General features: G+C 48.5%; 1 protein-coding gene across 1 annotated transcript; it reads right to left on the bottom strand.

Moving 5' to 3' along the window:
- Positions 1 to 195: 195 nt before the first annotated feature.
- On the bottom strand, positions 196 to 16,070 carry supt5h (SPT5 homolog, DSIF elongation factor subunit; the record flags this gene model as incomplete). The annotated part of the gene is given in 26 exon segments (XM_036131593.1): positions 196 to 469; positions 1,986 to 2,081; positions 4,445 to 4,642; positions 4,733 to 4,901; positions 4,989 to 5,147; positions 5,228 to 5,333; positions 5,581 to 5,708; positions 6,155 to 6,257; positions 6,332 to 6,445; positions 6,815 to 6,899; positions 7,113 to 7,238; positions 7,397 to 7,543; positions 7,622 to 7,768; positions 7,848 to 8,003; positions 8,087 to 8,223; positions 9,604 to 9,694; positions 9,780 to 9,885; positions 9,953 to 10,023; positions 10,108 to 10,197; positions 11,358 to 11,609; positions 11,748 to 11,816; positions 12,831 to 12,861; positions 12,949 to 13,014; positions 14,308 to 14,376; positions 15,906 to 15,975; positions 16,059 to 16,070. Coding segments are annotated over 26 exon segments (2,939 nt in total), but the record flags the coding sequence as incomplete, so codon positions are not given.
- Positions 16,071 to 18,899: the final 2,829 nt, after the last annotated feature.

The following is an 18,899-nucleotide window of genomic DNA, read 5'->3' as shown; positions in this document are numbered from 1 at the left end:
CCCCCTCCTGACCCGAGGACACCTGGTGGTTCTTCAGCTGATCCTCCTGGTGGAAACCAGAACCTCCTCTGGCAGCGAAAACTCAGGTTAACGTTCCTCACAGTAAAAGCAGCAGATCGGTTCCTCTCAGCACGCTGAGGGTTCTCCGGTTCTACGGTCTGCGGTGACGATGAAGCAGGAAACAGACGAAACGGCACCGGTTCACAGTTTATTGACGCATTGATACACTTTGTTTGGAGCCCAGAAATCAAAGACCTGACACATGAAAAGCACTAAAAGCAGAACGGGACCACTCAAGAGAAACGTAAAAAGTAGAAAAGCGGTTCCCTCAGTGGTCCAGCCGGCCCAGGAACCTCAGGTTGAGGATCTTCAGCTGGTCGTCCAGCTCCATGCGGACGATGCCGTCGTCTCCGTCGATGCTCAGCAGGATCCCCGTGGCCTCGCGGTCTTCTCCCAGAATCACCTTCACCTGCAAACAGCAGAGCTTTGCTTATGAAGCCGCAAAACTACAAGCTATAAACAAGAAAAACTAAAAGATGACACGAAAACAAGAAAAAACAATGAACCCGACTGAAAGGCAGCAAAGTCAAACTGAGTCTGGCATTAAGACGAGTTTTAACAGCCGGCAGTGAAGGAGCAAAGGGGGAAGCTGCTACAGTGTTGCCAGTTCTCCCGACAGAAACAAGCATTCAGCTCCATCACCTCCACCTGATAATCAGTTTAAATGAACAAGACCAAAGTTGCTGATAATCAGCAGACCTGGCAACACTGCTGGAAGCCTGGAACTCAGAGCTAGAGGCCATTTTCCCGTCTGTCATCAGACTCTTTAACAAACGCGTAATAAATCAGAACTTTTTTGGTTACTTATTGTAACATCAATAACTTTATATATGGTTGGACTTAATGCGCTCTATTTTTGAAAAGCATAAATAATGGGTTGGAAAAAAAAAACGTTTTTCCTTTTTTATCCATATTGATTAAATGTCCATCGATGATTGCCGTAGAGCAGCTAGACAGGAAGCCGGCTGCCGTTTAATACAGAATGCTGTAAATAAAAACTAGAGTCCAGGTCCGAGTCCAGTCTCCTTCCCCCTCATGTGGTACCAGAACCAAACCCAGAAAGCTTTGGACTAATTAAAGGCTAATTGAATATATAACAATGAATATATTTTTATTGTTTGCAATAACAGGGCAGCCATCTTGTTTTACCAGCATGTTTCACAGCTTGGATTTAGCTGCACTATGAATTCAGATCGACTCCCAGACTAGATGCTTGAAATAAAAGCAATAATTTCTTTTGTGAAACAGAAGGGAGGAATAAAAATAAATTAATTAATCGGTTTTATATTTAAGCCATATTGTCCAGCCCTACTCTTTCACACTCATTTACTGACTCAGGGTCGTGTGAATAAAGCCAGAACTGTTTTACCCGGTAAAGCTGCCCGGTATCAAACCCGGTAATTTACCGGCACCGCTGCAGAGGGAATAAAGCCGTTACATTCCTGGGTCAGTCTGCATCTCCGCTCCGTACGGGTCCGCTCCGTACGGGTCCGCTCCGTTTGGTCCGGTCCAGACCGCCTCCGTGAAAAGCGGCGCCTGCTGCAGCCGCGGCTCCGCCATCATTATAAGCAGGACGCATCCATCAGGTTTCACATTAAATCTTTCATGGTGCAGAGAGAGGTTTGCATCCGATAGATAAAAATAAATTCTAAAACCGTTAACTGTGAGGTTAACAGGTTCTACACCTGGGCGATGAGCAGAAACTAAGCGACTGGGTCCCTCACTGCTCGTTAGACGATCGGTTCAGCAAACTTTGTGCATCCTGGTTCTGATCCACACATCAGAACCATTCTGGGTTTCTTTAAAACAATCATGTCAAGCCGCCAATTTCAGCAGCAGAATCAGAACGTTTGCAGGTAAAGCTGAGAACTGACGGTCCAGTTCAGGTTCTGGTTGTGACCCGGCTCAGGAGGCGGTGGACTCACCTTGTTGTTCTTTGTCGGCGTGACGGGCTCCAGATGATCGCTGCTGACGCTGACCACCTTCTCGGACTCCTGCATGAACACGGAGCACATCCCTCCCTGCAGACACACAGTTCAAAGGGCTCAGAACCAAACCCGGTGGCTGCAAACGGGCCAGAGCGGGTCCAAGGACCGGCGGCACACACAACCTTGGGGAAAGGAGCAGCGGGATTCTGCTTTTCTGGATGTTTTGGCTCTCAATGAACCGACAAACATGAACAAACTGCAGGGGGCTTCAAAATGTTTCCTCCAGAACCGATCAGAGAAACAGAACCTGCCGGGTCCAGATTCTGCAGCTGGTAACCATGTCAGTCTGAACATGAAACATGAATATTCCAGAGGAGAAGCAGAACCAAAGAGAAGATCTATCAGCTCACCGTGGGAGGGAGCGGGACCGACCCGGTCTGGTGGGCCGTAGATCAGACAACGTTCTGGGCTGGTACTGAAAAATGGTTTTGAAGCAGGAAGCTGCTCCAGTGTTGCCAGTTCAGGTGACAGAAACAAGCAACCAGCTCCATCACCTCCACCTTGTAATCAGTCTAAGTCAGGGGTGTCAAACTGATTTTGGTTTAGGGGCCGCATTCAGCTTAATCTGATCTCAAGAGGGCCACACGAGTTAACTCATTGCAAGATTAAATAAAACTAATAAATGTGGACTTGTCGAATTTAATATTAAATTAATTTCACTTTTACACATTATGAATAACCTCAACGTTTTTAAGAAAAGTATGTGCAATTTCAACAATACTTTTACTCAGTTAAACATTTACTTGTGCATTATGCATAAGAACTGATCACAGTGATTGTACAATGTTGAAAAACATTTATTCATTTTTTTTGGAACTTTAAAACACTGTCCTGCATGACAAAATACATCAAACAGATAAAAATTAAGAAATTATTTAAAATCAATTTTCCACATCTGAAGCTCAGTGCTACCATCTGCTGATTAAAACACAGCGCCCCTCGTGGACAATATAGGAACTGCAGATTTTTAATTAAACAAAGTACATGTTTTTTTTTCAATAATTGTTTTATCATTCTCTTCCTTTTATCTCCTCTTTCTTTCACCTTTTCTTTTTTTCTTCTTGTTCTTCCTTTCCTCTCCTACTTTCCCATTGTAGTGTCCATATCATTTGAGATATTCCCCGCATGAATCATAATAAAACTATTCACATTTATAAATCAAGCGGAGACCTATGGCAAAAGCAGTACTGCTCCACTTGTGAAACTCAAATCTGATGAGCTCTTTTTGGCATTAAGACAACAATTCTTATTGCCACATTGCCAGACAGGACACTGTCCTGTTGAATAATGATAATCCATTCAGTCACCGGGCCGGACTAAATTGTTCAGTGGGCCGGAACCGGCCTGCGGGCCGTAAGTTTGACACCCCTGGTCTAAATGAACAAGACCAAAGTCGCTGATAATCAGCAGACCTGGCAACACTGCTGGAAGCCTGGAACACAGAGCTGAGCGTTTCTGGAGGCCATTTTCCCATCTGTCATCAGACTAAATCAAACTTTTTTGGTTACTTATTGTAAAAATCAATAACTTTATATATTGTTGTTAGAATTACTGTGCTCCAATTTTGAATTGAAAAGCATAATTATTAATGGGTTGAATAGGAAAAAACGTTTTTGCTTTTTTATACATGCTGATTAAATGTCCCTCGATGTTTGCCGTAGAGCAGCCAGGCAGGAAGCTGGCCGCCGTACAATACAGAAGTGTTGGAAAAGCACTTCTGAGAGGGGCTCCTTCCACCTCATGTGGTACCGGAACCAAACCCAGAAAGCTTTGGACTAATTAAAGGTTCAGAGTCACAGACTGTTTAGAGAAAGAACCTGTAGATGGCAGCCGACAAGTTTAGACCACGACAGGAAGCAGAAGGTCAGAAGCAAAGAGCAGAGCTGCTGAGGTAGCGCTGGGCGATAAATCCATTCAAACGATGGTGAAACAGGGTTTATACAGGAATAAAATTAAATGAGTAACTCTAATTTAATGCTCCTTTAATGCTCTTTTAATGACTTTTAATGACGTGCGGAAACCCTGTGAAAGCCCAGACGGGTCCAAATGGGGAAAGTTTCCCGTTTGCTGCCAGTTGAACTGAGGAGCTCATTTCATGATTTCGTGACACCAGAACATTTCACACAACCCGACTTGTTTCAACTTTAATCAGAACCAGTAAGTCGGGCTCAATGTTCTCATTACTGCTTAGGAACGTTTCCACAGGCTCCAAAAGCGTCCTGGACCTCATGAGGCTGCCTTAAACGGACCGAAACCTTTTATTTCTAAATCAACAGAAAGGCTCCAAACTGCACATGAGATCATTTTTCAGTCAAAACACAGAAAATATTATTATCATCTGGATTTAATCTGTGAGAAAATGACTGCGAGGACACCGGGGGAACATTGAGTCTCACCGTGACGCTCCGGATCACGCCGATCTGACCCATCAGGTCCATGAAGGAGTCTTTGACCCGCACCAGGATGTCTGTGGTCACCCAGTCGCCGCTGCCTTGCTCGATGTTGGAGCCGGGGGTGTGGGGGTTGTACCCGCCGGGGGAGGGCGCCCCGGGTGTCATCGGACTGTAGCCCACCGGGCTGGGGCTGGGACTGGCCTGTGGGGGGGGGGGGGGCCCAGGGAGCACTAATGGGTTAACGATGGATGGCAGCGGTTACACAGCTCTGCCCCTCCTGCCGGGTCCCACCTGATAGGCCATGGGGGAGGGGGTCGGGTGGTAGCTGGCCGGCGAGTGCGTGTTCTGGAAGCCGACGGGCGACGGCGCCACCTGGTGGTAGCTCTGCGGACTGGGGCTGGGCTGGTAGGAGCCCTGTGGAGACGGCGCCGCGTACGGAGAATACTGCTCCGGGTTGTACCTGAGCGGGGAGGAGGCGGCGGTCAGGAGGAGGAGGAGGAGGAGGAGGAGGAGGAGCAGATCGCCCCACAGCAGGAGCCATACTCACATGGCAGGCGTCCCCGGGGTCTGAGGGTTGTACTGGGGGTTGACCTGTGGGGAGGGGACCTCGGGGTAGCCCGGGGTCTGGGGGTTGGGGGTCCCACCGTAGCCCTGAGGAGACGGCGAGGGCTCGTCATCGAACCCGAAGTCGTACTCTTCATCGTTCCTGCAGACGGGAGGCAGAACACGGCAGATGAAGAGGGAGCGCTTCGGGTTCTGGGCCAGTCTGGGTCGGGTTCACGTTACCTGGAGGGCGTGTTGGGGTTGCTGGGGTCCCAGGCGCCGCTCTGCCCGGGGGTCCTGCTCCCATCATGCAGCGGGGTCTGGGAGCCGTAGTGAGGCGTTCGGTTTCCTGTGAGGAAGCAGGAAAACGCCGTTTAGGTCACAGCAAGATGACGGGACACAGACAGGGTCCGCTTTGGATCCGGATCAGAACCGTCGGAGGTCAAAAGGTTTCAGCTCGTCCCACCTGATTTACAGATTCATTTAAATCATCAAACCACAGAGAATCAGAACCAGATGTTGTGACAACAGAACCAAGCTGGATCCCAGCCTCCCGCCAGGCTTTATTGGGTCTGAGCGGCTGGACGTCATCCTACCGTCGTGCATCGGCGTCTGGGAGCCGTAGATGGGCGTTCTGGAGCCGGCGCCGTACATCGGCGTCTGGGAGCCAAACATGGGCGTGCGTCCGTGGGCCGAGGTCGATCCCGTGTGCCGCTTGGCGCCCCTGGTGGGGAGGAGGGAGGAAACAAGCGTTCAGGGTAAATGATTAAAAACCAAAACCAGGAGATTCTCCCTGCTGGAGCCAGAACGGGTCGAACCACAGAAACGGCACAGAACCAATAATCTGCTGCAGGCGGCGCCAACTGAAAACCTAATTCATTTTAGAAGAAAACGGTTCTGAAAAGATCCTAAAAATAATCCTGTTGGTTTAAACCAAGGCCTAAACATCAGGAAGAACTGGTTCACCTCAACGTCACTTTTAGACGCAGCTAACACGTTTCACGTCACTTTTAGTCCTAAAGTGTCTGAGGCACCGCCTGCAGAACCTCCAGGTTCTGACCGCCTGGTGCCGTTCTGGACGTTCCCTTGCAAACCAACAGTCTCGACCTGCTTCTCCGAGCCTTATGTGGGCCGAACCGACCCGATCGTTGCGGCTGCTGTGATACGTACATGGTGGTCAACCTCTGCCGGTCCACAGAGATGGTCTGGCAGGTGGAGTGCAGCTCCACCCGGGCCGTGGACTCCGTGGCGTCCTTCACCACACCGATGTATCCTGGGAGACGGAGGCCAGACCCATCAGAACCACCAGAGACCAGGACTGAGAGCGGACTGCGTCCTCACACTGACCTTTGTAAGGACCCTGGGAGATGCGCACCGTCTGACCGATCAGCTCGTTGTCTCTGCGTCCTCGACCCCGCCCGAACCCCCCTCCTCCTCCTCCGCCTCCTCTCTGCTGAGCGCCTGGATGACAGCCATGACACCTCCATCACTTAAAGGTTAACCATGACTGAGCCGTTGCAGCTCGCTGTCAGCAGACACTGCATGTTTCCACCTTTAGACATCGACACACTACACGCTGTAACTGCAGCACATCCACCGATTCCCGTGTTAAAGCTGCCAGCGAGTTCTGGATGTTTTCATCACATCTTCATCACGTCTCGGTCCTTCCAGGACTCAACAAGAGCTCGTTCAGTCCTGGAAGGACCATGTTTGATCTGGCAGGTTCTGATGAAGTCCAACAGTGAGGACTCTGGCCAGCATCTGGAGGCTTTTAAGTCTATTTTCAGCGTGGGAACATTAATGGAGACGGTTCTCCGTTTGTTCACCTACCTCCTCCGCCGTGGTGCATGGGGCTGCTGATGCGAGGGCTCATGGGAGCGAAGCCGCCAACCGTGAAGTTGGTCACGTCTCTGGGCTGAAAGCAGCAGAAAGAGGTTAAGTCACTCATCAGCGAGACAAAGAAGTTAAACATTAAAAACGGGTCTGAACACGCAGCTAGAGTCTAACAGGAGCTCGGTTCTACGGTTCTGTAGATCAGTTAGGGAGGCGGCGTGGAGCTGAGCTGCTTCATGTGCTGCTGTCTACTTTTAACGAGCTCCCGGACCTGAGAGGCTCGGCACCGACCCACCTTGGAGCCTCCGGCCAGAACCAGGTGTCTGGTCTTGCAGACGAACATCCCTCCGTTCTCCACCAGCTTCTTGCAGTGCAGGAAGGCGAAGCCTCGGAACAGGTGGCGGATCTCGCCCTCCCGGCCCTGCAACAAGGAGAAGCCGTCAGCGGGGAGGTCCAAACGGGCCTGCCGCGGGTTTTCCTGCAGCAGCTGAAGGGACAGCCGCTGCAGACAGGAAGCTCCCACAGGAAAGGTTGGAAATTCAAAATGGCCGATCCGGGTCAAAGCGGGAGAGAACTCACCGAGTGCGGCCCGTCGATCACCTTCACGATGTCTTTGACGTGGATGTTGTTCTGCTCGGAGTCCAGCGCCACGGCGAAGCGGTTGTCCTTCTTGCGGTTGACCGCCTGGTGGCGCACCGTCAGAACCTTGCCGTGCATGTTCAGAACCTGCAGGCACAGCCGGCACACGCTCACCTTTCACGCTCAAAGCCGCTGCCGCGCGCCGCTGCCGGGCCAGACTACTACCTGGAAGGTCTCCCTCTCCAGGCGGACGATGACGCCGACGGTCTGCGGGTCCAGCTGCACCAGCTCGCCCCACTCGTGCTGCCCCCCCACGTCCACGCCGGACGCCGTCTCCGAGCACAGCTGCAGGTCTCTGGGCAGCACCTTGAGCTGCACGCCGCGGGGCGACACGGAGGTCAGGGCGAGCAGCGGTAAAACGGGGCAATCGGCAGCGTGGCCGTGGCCTCACCTCGTGCATGGTCAGGTCCGAGAAGAGGATGACGAAGTTGTCCTCCACCCGCACGATGAGCCCCGTGTCGCCCTCGTAGCGCCCGGCGATCACCTTCACGTGGTCGCCCATCCGGAAATACTTCCTCAGCTCGTGGGCCGGGAACTCCAGGGGGTCCTGGCCGGGAGACAGACACACGGGATGAGGCGGAGGAACCCGGCGGCGAGCTGCTGCAGCGCCGAGCGTTCAGGAGGCAGAACCTTCAGGTCCTCGTGTTTGGGCATGATGGTGATCTTGTTGCCGTCCACGCTGAGGATTTTGCCCTGCAGGTTGATCAGCTCTCCCTCGCAGACCTCCACGTTGTCTCCGGCCTGCAGGTTGTGTTCGCGCTCCTTCCCTGCACACATTCACAGCCTGAATCCCAGCGCCGTGCGGCTCTACAGAACCTCACCGTCCACCGGCTGCCGGCGCAGGAGAAGAAGAACGAGCTCTAAACTCGTTCTTCTTCAGGGAATGTCCAACCGCCAGCAACATTAACAGGTCTGACGACAGGAAGTGACTAACTTCTAGTAACTTTTATCACTAATGTAGGCCTGGGTGACATGCCTTCAAAATAAAATCCGATTTTATTTCACCAAATCCGATTAAACCATCTTTTTCCTTGAAAGAAATCATTTAAAATGAAAACATTTCTTCTGGGAGTCCAACTGAATTCAACCTGCTGGTAAAACAAGATGGCCGCCCTGCCGTAGTAAACTATGAAAATATAAGTAAATGTTTGCTGGCTTTAAATAGTGAGCTGAGAACAGGCTTAACTTCACTGGTGGATCCTCAAACTAACATTTAAAAAAAATAAGCAAATGCATAAATTAAAGTTTCCTCTACACAATATTATGACAACATATTTTCCTAAACAGATTCACATCTGCTGATGTTCTCTTCATGGAAGCCCAACGAGTTCATTGGTAAAATAAAATCCAGATATTCTATAAGTGAAATCAGATAAAATGTAATTTGGAATTCATCGATAACATCAATATTCAGGGCAGTCAAAAGTAGCCGGTCAACGGCGGCAAATCGCCGTCTATATTTCCCCGATTATATAATGGAGCGATATTTGTGCCTTCTGGTTGAGCGCGCAGGAACCAATCTGAGCTGAACTCTGAAAAACTCTTCTCGCGCGACGCTTGCGGAGAAACAGCCAAACAAGCACACAGCACAGCTGGTGTTGAGCACGGAATGAGCAGGACGAGCGTGCGAGCCGAGATGGAACTGAGCGCGCTCGGAAGTTAGTAAATTGTCATATTTACCTAATCTGATCTGTTTTATATGATGCTAGTAATTCAAATTCAACTAATTTAATGCAAATTTGTTCAAAACCTTGTTAAAACATGATAACATGTGAAAAAATGTTTTAAGAATAATTAAAAAACAAAGGTTGTTTTTGAAGAATTGATCATTCACTTTTTTTGCTTTTTATTCAATTTAAAACATGCACTCTGACTCTATTATTTAAATAATCACCTGTCATGAAAGCTTCCAAAATACATCAGGGAGACTCTATTTTTCTAAATTCTCCCCTTCGGGGCTAGGGCACGGCAGAAAGTGCACCCTCCTACCTGATAGTGTGCGGCCTGCTGCTGTAAAAAAGTTTGACTGCCCTGAACGTAACAACGGACGCATGGATCAGCTGAACTAAAGGGGCCAGAATCCCGGCCGGGTTCTCAGCAGCCGCTCCGGTTCTGAGCGTTTCTGGTCCTGGAAGATCTCGGCGTACCTGACTCGGTCACCACCTCCAGGTCGATTCCCTCAGGCTGGTCCTCGAACTTCTCCAGCTCCGACAGGGTGGGCTTCACGCCGTCTGTGATCTGCAGAAACAAAGCGGGACCCCCGCTGAGGACGGCCTGCTGGGAGCCGGCGGCGGCGCGCAGCGTCGGGCGAGCTGGGACTCACCACGGCGGACATGGCGAAGCTTTTAAACAGGAATCCTTTGCGGCTGTAGCGGTTCCCCTCAAAGATCATGAAGTCTCCGTCGTGGCTCACCTCCCCACCCAGAGACCTGCCAGAGGAGGTCGGTCAGCTCAGACCCGAGGACCGGCGGTCAGAAGCAGGAAGTGCTGCCGTACCTGATCTTCTCAGCGTCAAAGAGTCGCTGCGGAGGCCTCTTGAACTTCTTCCTCTTAGCGAACCAGTCTCTCTACAAAGCAGAACAGGTCAGAGTCAGAACCAGCGCCATGAGTCCAGGCAGCAGCAGAACCACAGGAAGGTGAGCCGCTCCTACCAGACTCATCTTGGCCTTGATGCGGTCCAGGTCAATGCGAGGAATCATCTTCAGGGAGATGGTGTTCTGGCTGGGCTCCACGTAGTCCACCTGGACGCAGAGGAACAGGAGATTCTCCTCAGAGACCAGGTTTCAACAGCTCAACACCTACAGACATGGTCTGACTACAGCGATCCTTTGTTGTCTGGATGGATCTCTGGGAAATAGCAATAAAGTCTCAACATTGTTTCCAATGAATCAAATATTGTCTCTGTGTCTTCCAGACGGTGCAGAAAACTGTGTTGCAAACCGAATTCTGCATCTAAAGCCAGAAACTGAAGTCCTGCATGTTCCCCTGGAGAGACACTGGGCTGGAAGCCAGATCAGAAACATCTTAATCACTTTGCAGATAAATTACGCTCCTGTTGTCAGCGTCTAACACCGACATCATTCTTTGGAAACGTCGGAGCCGATAATTACTGTATTTTTCTGACTATAAGTCGCACTTTGTCTTTAGAATTTGGTCGATCCTGTGACTTATAGTCAGGTGTGACATATATCAATTTTAAATGGTAAATCATGCTGACCAATGTTACCCAAGTAGCAAACATTACCGTCTAATAACCACAAGAGGGCGCTTTAGGCCTGTGAAAACTACATGCTGCTCCTGTACCACTTAAAAATTAATTAAAACATTAACTTATAAACAGCAAAGACTGAACAAATGTTTCTCTGCATTCATGCAGTGGAGCGTTGCGTGGTGCAGCTCTAAGGAACCAGAACAGAACCGGTTACTGGCCTGTCCATGAGGCTAATAGCAGCTAGCGCTAGCTCACAGCTCTAACGTCGTGGATGTTTTACAACTTCCCTGATGAACGTGAGCTTTATGTTTCTCTGAAACATCCGTCGTACTGTTAGCTTAGCATGTAGCACCGTTACGCTCACCCACAATGTTCTGACGAGAACGTTTCGGGTTGGAGTTGGTAGCTTGTTCTGCTAATTTAATCCAGTCATCCTCTCAGGTATGTTCCATGTTATTCAGCCTGTTGCACAGCTGGATGCAGCTGTGTGGTTGAATAAGTTGTCTTACCAGAATAAATGTCAGTTTTTAGTCTTGGATTGCGTGAAATAAATTTCTAAATAAATAAACACGCTAACAGGGGAAACATCTTGATCCATGATAATGTGCTGAAACCAAAGGAATGTGAGCTACTCACCACAGAACATGGAGACAGTTCACCCCCCCCCGGCAGGTGAGTCAGGAATCTTACCTGAGCGATGTCGTCCTTGTACAGGCCTCTCTTGAGCCGGACCCAGGACTTGGGCTTCAGGTTGGTCACCTCCTTGACCACCTTCAGGACATCCGTCATCTCTTTGATGGGAACCATCTGCTGGTTCCAGAAGCCCATCCTCAGATTACCGATGCCCTCGATGGCGGCCTTGACGTGCGTCTGCTTGTACGACTCCACGTAAATGTAGCCTTTGACGTGATCGGGCGCCACCACGGACTTGATCTGGAGCGGCTGCAGGGAAGGAGAAGTCAACCCCAGATCTAATCTAATCTAATCTTCCGTCTCAGAAACTACAACTAGCTCGCCAACAGATCCTAAGGAACACCAATCAGCTCTCAGCATGCAGTCAGGTGACACGAGGGGCCTTACTGTGTCGGTGAACTGGTAAGCGATGAACTTCCTCATCAGAGCGATGGCCGTTGCTCTCTCCTCCCCGATCTGCAGACAGGAAACATGGAGGATGGAGCCGGACCGCTGTCAGTAGTGTGTGTGTGTGTTAGCGTGTGTGTTAGTGTGTGTGTGTGTTAGCGTGCATGTTTTTTTTGTGTGTTAGCGTGCGTGTGTTAGCCTATGTGTGTGTTAGCATGTGCATGTGTTAGCGTGTGTGTGTTAGCATGCATGTGTGTTAGCATGTGTGTTAGCGTGCGTGTGTTTTCGTGTGCGTGTATTAGCATGTGTGTTAGCGTGTGTGCGTTAGCGTGCATGTGTTAGTCTATGTGTGTGTTAGCATGTGCGTGTGTTAGCGTGTGTGTGTGTGTTAGCGCGTGTGTTAGCGTGCATGTGTGTTAGTGTGTGTGTGTTAGCATGTGGTTGTTTTCGTGTGTTAGCGTGTGGTTGTTAGCGTGTGTGTGTGTTTGCTAGCATGCGTGTGTTAGCGTGTGGTTGTTTTCGTTTGTTAGCATGTGTGTGTTGAGCGCGTGGTTGTTAGCGTGTGGTTGTTAGCGTGTGTGTTTGCTAGCATGCGTGTGTTAGCGTTTGGTTGTTTTTGTTTGTTAGCATGTGTGTGTTGAGCCTGTGGTTGTTAGCGTGTGTGTTAGCGTGTGGTTGTTAGCGTGCGTGTGTTGAGCGTGTGGTTGTTTTTGTTTGTTAGCACGTGTGAGTTGAGCGTGTGGTTGTTAGCGTGTGTGTGTTTGCTAGCATGCGTGTGTTAGCGTGTGGTTGTTTTCGTTTGTTAGCATGTGTGTGTTGAGCGTGTGGTTGTTTTCGTTTGTTAGCATGTGTGTGTTGAGCGTGTGGTTGTTTTTGTTTGTTAGCATGTGTGTGTTGAGCGTGTGGTTGTTAGCGTGTGTGTGTTAGCGTGTGGTTGTTAGCATGCGTGTGTTAGCGCGTGGTTGTTAGCGTGTGTGTGTTTGCTAGCATGTGTGTTAGCGTGTGCTTGTTTTCGTTTGTTAGCATGTGTGTGTTAGCGCGTGGTTGTTAGCGTGTGTGTGTTAGCGTGTGTGATTCCCACACCTTACACTTTACAGTCCACAGGTTCGGGTCCCTGCACAAAGAGTTAAAACAGATGAAAACCCCCTCATGACATCAGCAAGGCTCTTGATGCTGATTGGTCAAACGAGCGGCCACATACTTGACTCCAGGAAGCAGCTGCTGCTGCGTGATGTCATCAGAAAGCTCCTCGGGACCGCCAGCATAACTGGAAACCACAGAAGAAGAGAGCAGCGGTTGTTTTTAAGCTTGTTACGTTCTGCGACTCCTCCGGCGGAAAGTCTCCAGAAATCTGAACGAGTTCTTAGAAATCAGCGTTTCCATGGTGCCAGACCAGACGGTCAGTGGTGCTGAACCCAGACCGTTTTTTTTTACCCTCAGCGCTTTCCGTGGCTCCAAGAACGCTAGAGACTGTAGCATAACAGACCCGCGCTCTCTGCTGCTTATTTTATGCGACTTTGGGCTTATTTCTCCTAAAGTCGCTTGAAAATTTCATGAGTTGCAGGTTGAAGTTTTTTGGGCTTGTTTCTGAAGGTGAAGTCGCTTATTTGGCTCTAAAATAAGTGACGCTGCCGCACAGACACAGTGAGTATAACCAGCTGAAATATCCCTGCGCCTCATAACGCGCTGCAGCGCATCCTGACATAGGAGCCGAGTAAAGGCAGCAGCTCTATGAATGAATGAATGAATGAAAACTTTATTGTCATTGTCACAAGAACAACGAAATTTAAAAAGTGCCATCGATCCGTGCATATGTTTAAAAAAAAAAAAACAATAGTAAATAAATAATAAATAAATCTCTGTCCCTCAATTTACACACAATATAAGAAATAAATAACAAATAACTGATAAAAACAACAAAAAAATAAAAAATAGCACATTCTCACACACATCATCCATGATAATTAATGGTTATTTTTGGTTGCATTTAGTTTTGTTATTGCTGTCGGGTAAAAACTGTCTCTAAAACGGTTGGTTCTTGTTCTGATTTCTCTGTATCGTCTGCCTGAAGGCAACAGTGTAAACAGAGATTTTCTGCAGTTAACGGCTAAAATAACCGGTATTAAGCTCCTGCCTTTGGAATGACCTGGAAATCTAAAACCCAGGCTTTAAACTGTATGAATGTACAAACAACATGCAAAAATATACCAAGGAATTATTGTTGTTCATGTGAAAGCTCAGGATTATATGTGTGAGAGAGTGAAAACATTTACAAAACTTGTAACTTTATTAAAATGTGAAATTAAGTATTACTTTACATGTAAATGCTTAATACCATGTCTATGTTTGTTTATTCTGGCATCTTTCCACGTTGTGTGAACATCAGGCGGTTATGATCAGTGATTCAACCATTATTGACCAGAGGTTAGCATTTTATGGCACCAGGATGTTTTCATCAGTGCTTGAAAAATAAAAAATAAAAATATTTTTTTGCAGTAAATGTTTTTCATTAGTGATTTATTGGACAGTTACTGGGTCAGCGGCCCAGAGTCGTACTCACTGCTCTCCCACTGAAGACTTGGCGTATTTCCTCATGTAGTATTCTCCCAGCGCCTCCTCCCTGGAGTCCCTGAAACACAAAGACACGCGTCAGCCGCCGCTACCAAGAAACACACATTCCTGTCCTTCCCACGGCGCCGGAACCAGCCGGTTCTGGTCGGGTTCTGGAGGTCGGTACATGTCAGGAGTGTTTTCTCTGCTTTGAACTCCTGCTCCTACTAAGATGGATCTTCTGAGGCTTCCTGTTCTGCCAAGAACCGCTGATCAAAAACGGCTTTGATCAGCAGAACCGAGCCGCTCCGCTCCAGCTGCCGCAGCTTAAAGGCCAGAACAGCCGTCCCGTGGCGGCAGAACCTTCTGAGGTAATTGGGTTTTAGGTCAAACAGAACCTTCTGAGGTAATTGGGTTTTAGGTCAAACAGAACCTTCTGAGGTAATTGGGTTTTAGTTCAAACAGAACCTTCTGAGGTAATTGGGTTTTAGGTCAAACAGAACCTTCTGAGGTAATTGGGTTTTAGGTCAAACAGAACCTTCTGAGGTAATTGGGTTTTAGTTCAAACAGAACCTTCTGAGGTAATTGGGTTTTAGTTCAAACAGAACCTTCTGAGGTAATTGGGTTTTAGGTCAAACAGAACCTTCTGAGGTAATTGGGTTTTAGGTCAAACAGAACCTTCTGAGGTAATTGGGTTTTAGTTCAAACAGAACCTTCTGAGGTAATTGGGTTTTAGGTCAAACAGAACCTTCTGAGGTAATTGGGTTTTAGGTCAAACAGAACCTTCTGAGGTAATTGGGTTTTAGTTCAAACAGAACCTTCTGAGGTAATTGGGTTTTAGTTCAAACAGAACCTTCTGAGGTAATTGGGTTTTAGGTCAAACAGAACCTTCTGAGGTAATTGGGTTTTAGGTCAAACAGAACCTTCTGAGGTAATTGGGTTTTAGTTCAAACAGAACCTTCTGAGGTAATTGGGTTTTAGTTCAAACAGAACCTTCTGAGGTAATTGGGTTTTAGTTCAAACAGAACCTTCTGAGGTAATTGGGTTTTAGGTCAAACAGAACCTTCTGAGGTAATTGGGTTTTAGTTCAAACAGAACCTTCTGAGGTAATTGGGTTTTAGGTCAAACAGAACCTTCTGAGGTAATTGGGTTTTAGTTCAAACAGAACCTTCTGAGGTAATTGGGTTTTAGAGGTCAGAGGTCAGATGGGCTGACCTCTGACCTCTGACCTTCAGGTGTTCTGGGTTCTTCTGGGACCTCCTGAAGTGATTCTGGTGGGTCAGCCCATCCTGGGGAGGTTCTCCTCTGTTCCATGTGAGGATAATGGTTCTGATGTGGTTCTGTGGAGGTCCAGAACCTTAGAAATGGACCTGGAACCCTTTCTGGACTCACTGACGTCAGAGACCTGGTTCTGCTGCCAGAGAGGCTCCAATTAACAATTAAATCATGGTTAATTAAGGCTTAACGAGCGGGACCAGCGCTGCCACAGGTCCAGTTGGTTCTGATCCAGTCGGTATCCAACAGCAACATTTATCTAATGAGCTGAAATATGTGAGCTGGACACAAAATGAAAATGCTAATTTGCATCTATAGTAGAACTTGTCCTACCTCCAGAGGTTCTGCAGCCGTCTGGACCCAGAATGATCTTCGTCCAGAACCACGTGGTCCAGATTAGAGGCTGGGGAGCAAAGGGGGGGGGGGGATGTTCTCAGCATTTAGAAAGACGCATGGATCAACGTGTGGGGCGAGCGTGAAACTCACCTTCAGCCTCTTCTGCTCAGGATCCGCCAGCAGCGCCGCAACCGGAGGAAGAGGAGGAGGAAGAGGAGGAGGAAGAGGAGGAGGAAGAGAAAGACAAGAGTCAACAAGGGGAGCGAACCCTGGGGGGGGGGGGGGGGGGGGGGGTGGAGGCAGGAGGGACGAGACACGATGAGAGGAACACGATGATTAAAGAGGGTTTATGATGGCTGAGGCATCCTCAGAGGAGAGTCCAGCCCGATCAGAACCGGGTACCAGGAACCAGGTACCAGGAACCAGGAACTAGGAACCAGGAACCAGGTACCAGGAACCGGGTACCAGGAACCAGGAACCAGGAACCGGGTACCAGGTATCAGGAACCAGGTACCAGGAACCAGGAACCGGGTACCAGGTACCAGGAACCAGGTACCAGGAACCAGGTACCAGGAACCAGGTACCAGGAACCAGGAAGCGGGCCCGGTTACCTGAGACTCTTTCTGCAGACGGCAGAATGAACCGAGTTCATCTCTGACACGCCTGGAACGAGTGGAAACGGAACCAGACTGGGACCCGGATCATTCAGACCACCGGACCCAGTTAGTTCTGGAGCGCGACCAGAACCCAGGCAGAGTTCTGGGACACAGGAAGCAGAATGTGTCTGACGGGTCGGCCCGCCTCCTGACGTCATCCACCCAGAACCAGCTGAGAAGTGCGGCTTGCATCCGGATCAGAACCCTAGAGGTTCTGTCTCTGGCAGCGTTAAACGGACTGAACATGTTTTAACGGGTCTTTCCACAGACTCTTAGTTGGGTTCAGGTGCGGGCTTTGACTAGGCCATTCTAACATGAACCTGCTCTGACCCAAACCGTCCCGTTAGATCTCTGGCTGCCCGTTCAGGGTGGTTCTGCTGCTGGAAGGTGGACGTCCACGTCCTGGTCGGTCTGCAGGGGGAACCTGGACCAGAACCGAAGAACAAGCTGAAGAACAAATAAACGCCACATGTTCTGTTTGTAGCTGCTGTTCCTCTGCAGCAGGAAGTGTGGAAACGGTTCCAGCAGAACCTTTCCCCTCAGGTTTCCCAACAGCGTGGAACAGATGTACCACGGCGGTACCGATGGGGTTCTACACGCGGTGGTGAGCCGGGCGGAGCGGGGATGAGGTGATGCTGACGGAGCGGGATGGTTTAGATGGATGAGGGCCGATTACTGGTGATGGAGGACGGAGAATCTGCAGCAGGATTACCGTTGGCTGGAGACGCAGCGAGACGGCCGCAGGGGGACAGAGAGAGGTCGGTTAGAGGTCAGATCAGACAGCAGCACACACAGACCAGAGAGCCGTGACGGGTCACCGCAGAACCCCCCCCCCCCCCCACAGCTCACGTCTGGGAGTCTCAACATGCACACACTAACTCAGAGGAAGAAAAACTCGACTTCAGAACCAATAAAAACTCCCTACATGTTGTTCCTGAGGCCTAAAGTTACCTTAATTAAACATTATGAGGCATCAATCAGCTCCCCCCGCTCGCTCGTCCGCCATGTTTTTTCTGCCTGCGGCGGTGGAAACTGTCCCAGGCGGGCGGAGCAGAAGGCTTCAGGTAGCGTCAGCTCTTAAATAAATCGTCTCCCTGCTGATGACCACCTGGATGATCTTAACTAGCCTGAGGGGCTTCAGTGCGTCTGGCAACTGGAGGTTGTGAGTTAGATTTCCTGCCTTGCCTGGGACATATTAAAGTCTGATGGTCCAATTAGAGCAGGCGTGTCCAAAGTGCGGCCCGGGGGCCATTTGCGGCCCCTGTGCTGATTTTGTGTGGCCCTCCAATTCCATTTTAAGAAAGATTTGGTCCACCAGCACAGGTGGCTGATGCAAATGCCAACTTTTTATTCTTACTTAGGGCAAAATTATTATAGACAAGTGAAAATCTTGCAATTTAAAATGTTAGGTAAAACAAAGAGTGATTATTTTTAATAACCACACTTTTTACTATCTATTTAAACTCTTAATAAACAGGACCACATCTGTCCAAGGACATTTTCTCAAATTCAGACTTTGGTTTAATTTAGATTTGAATTCATTTATTAAAATTGGCTAAATAGAGCAAGTGTTTTCAAAGAAATACTGACCCAAATCCCATTCTTAAGTTGCTATATTAAAAAAAGAATATTTTTTCCCCCCTTGTTTTTTATCAAGCCCAAAATAATTTGCTAACTGGATGACCATCTTTTGATAAGACAAATGAGCAAAAACCCTTTTAACTTCGGATCCATCATGATTTACACATCCCTTTCTGGCTGGATTTCTGACTAATTTGTTAAATAAAATGATCCTGTGTTGTAGAGCAGGTAAAAAAAATTCAAATAATTTTTTGGTTGTTTATTCATTATTTATTTATTCATTTTGTGGCCCTCGAGGACCTCTGACTTGATTAATGCTTCCAGAAAACTGGAAAAGTGCTGAAAGCCTGAGTTCCTTTAAATCAAGATTAAAGACATTTGTTTAGGATTGCCTTTGTCTGTTCTAGTTAAACTTTTCTCAACTTTTTTAGTCCAACTGCTTTTAATGTTCTATTTTGTTTCTACATTTTATTCCTGCTTGCTTTTATTCTGTTTTATTTTCCTATATTTTAATCATGTAAAGCACTTTGCATTGTCTCCGTACTGAATTGTGCTATATAAATAAATTTGCCTTGCCTGAAAGGAACGAAAGAATCGTTACGATAGGAGAACGTTTAGTTACGGAGCAGATCCGACACGCTCATGGCGAGTCGTACTGTAAACGGGTCGGTTTAACGTAGGGAGCATAAACCGTCAAAGATCAGCGTTGATTCATCAGAATCTCGTTCAGTGAGCGGCTCAGCAGATCTGATCC

Source organism: Fundulus heteroclitus, unplaced genomic scaffold (genome assembly GCF_011125445.2).
Source record: "Fundulus heteroclitus isolate FHET01 unplaced genomic scaffold, MU-UCD_Fhet_4.1 scaffold_44, whole genome shotgun sequence".
Taxonomy (NCBI): domain Eukaryota; kingdom Metazoa; phylum Chordata; class Actinopteri; order Cyprinodontiformes; family Fundulidae; genus Fundulus; species Fundulus heteroclitus.
Note: the sequence above shows the minus strand (reverse complement) of the source record. Positions and strands in the feature narration are given on the sequence as shown.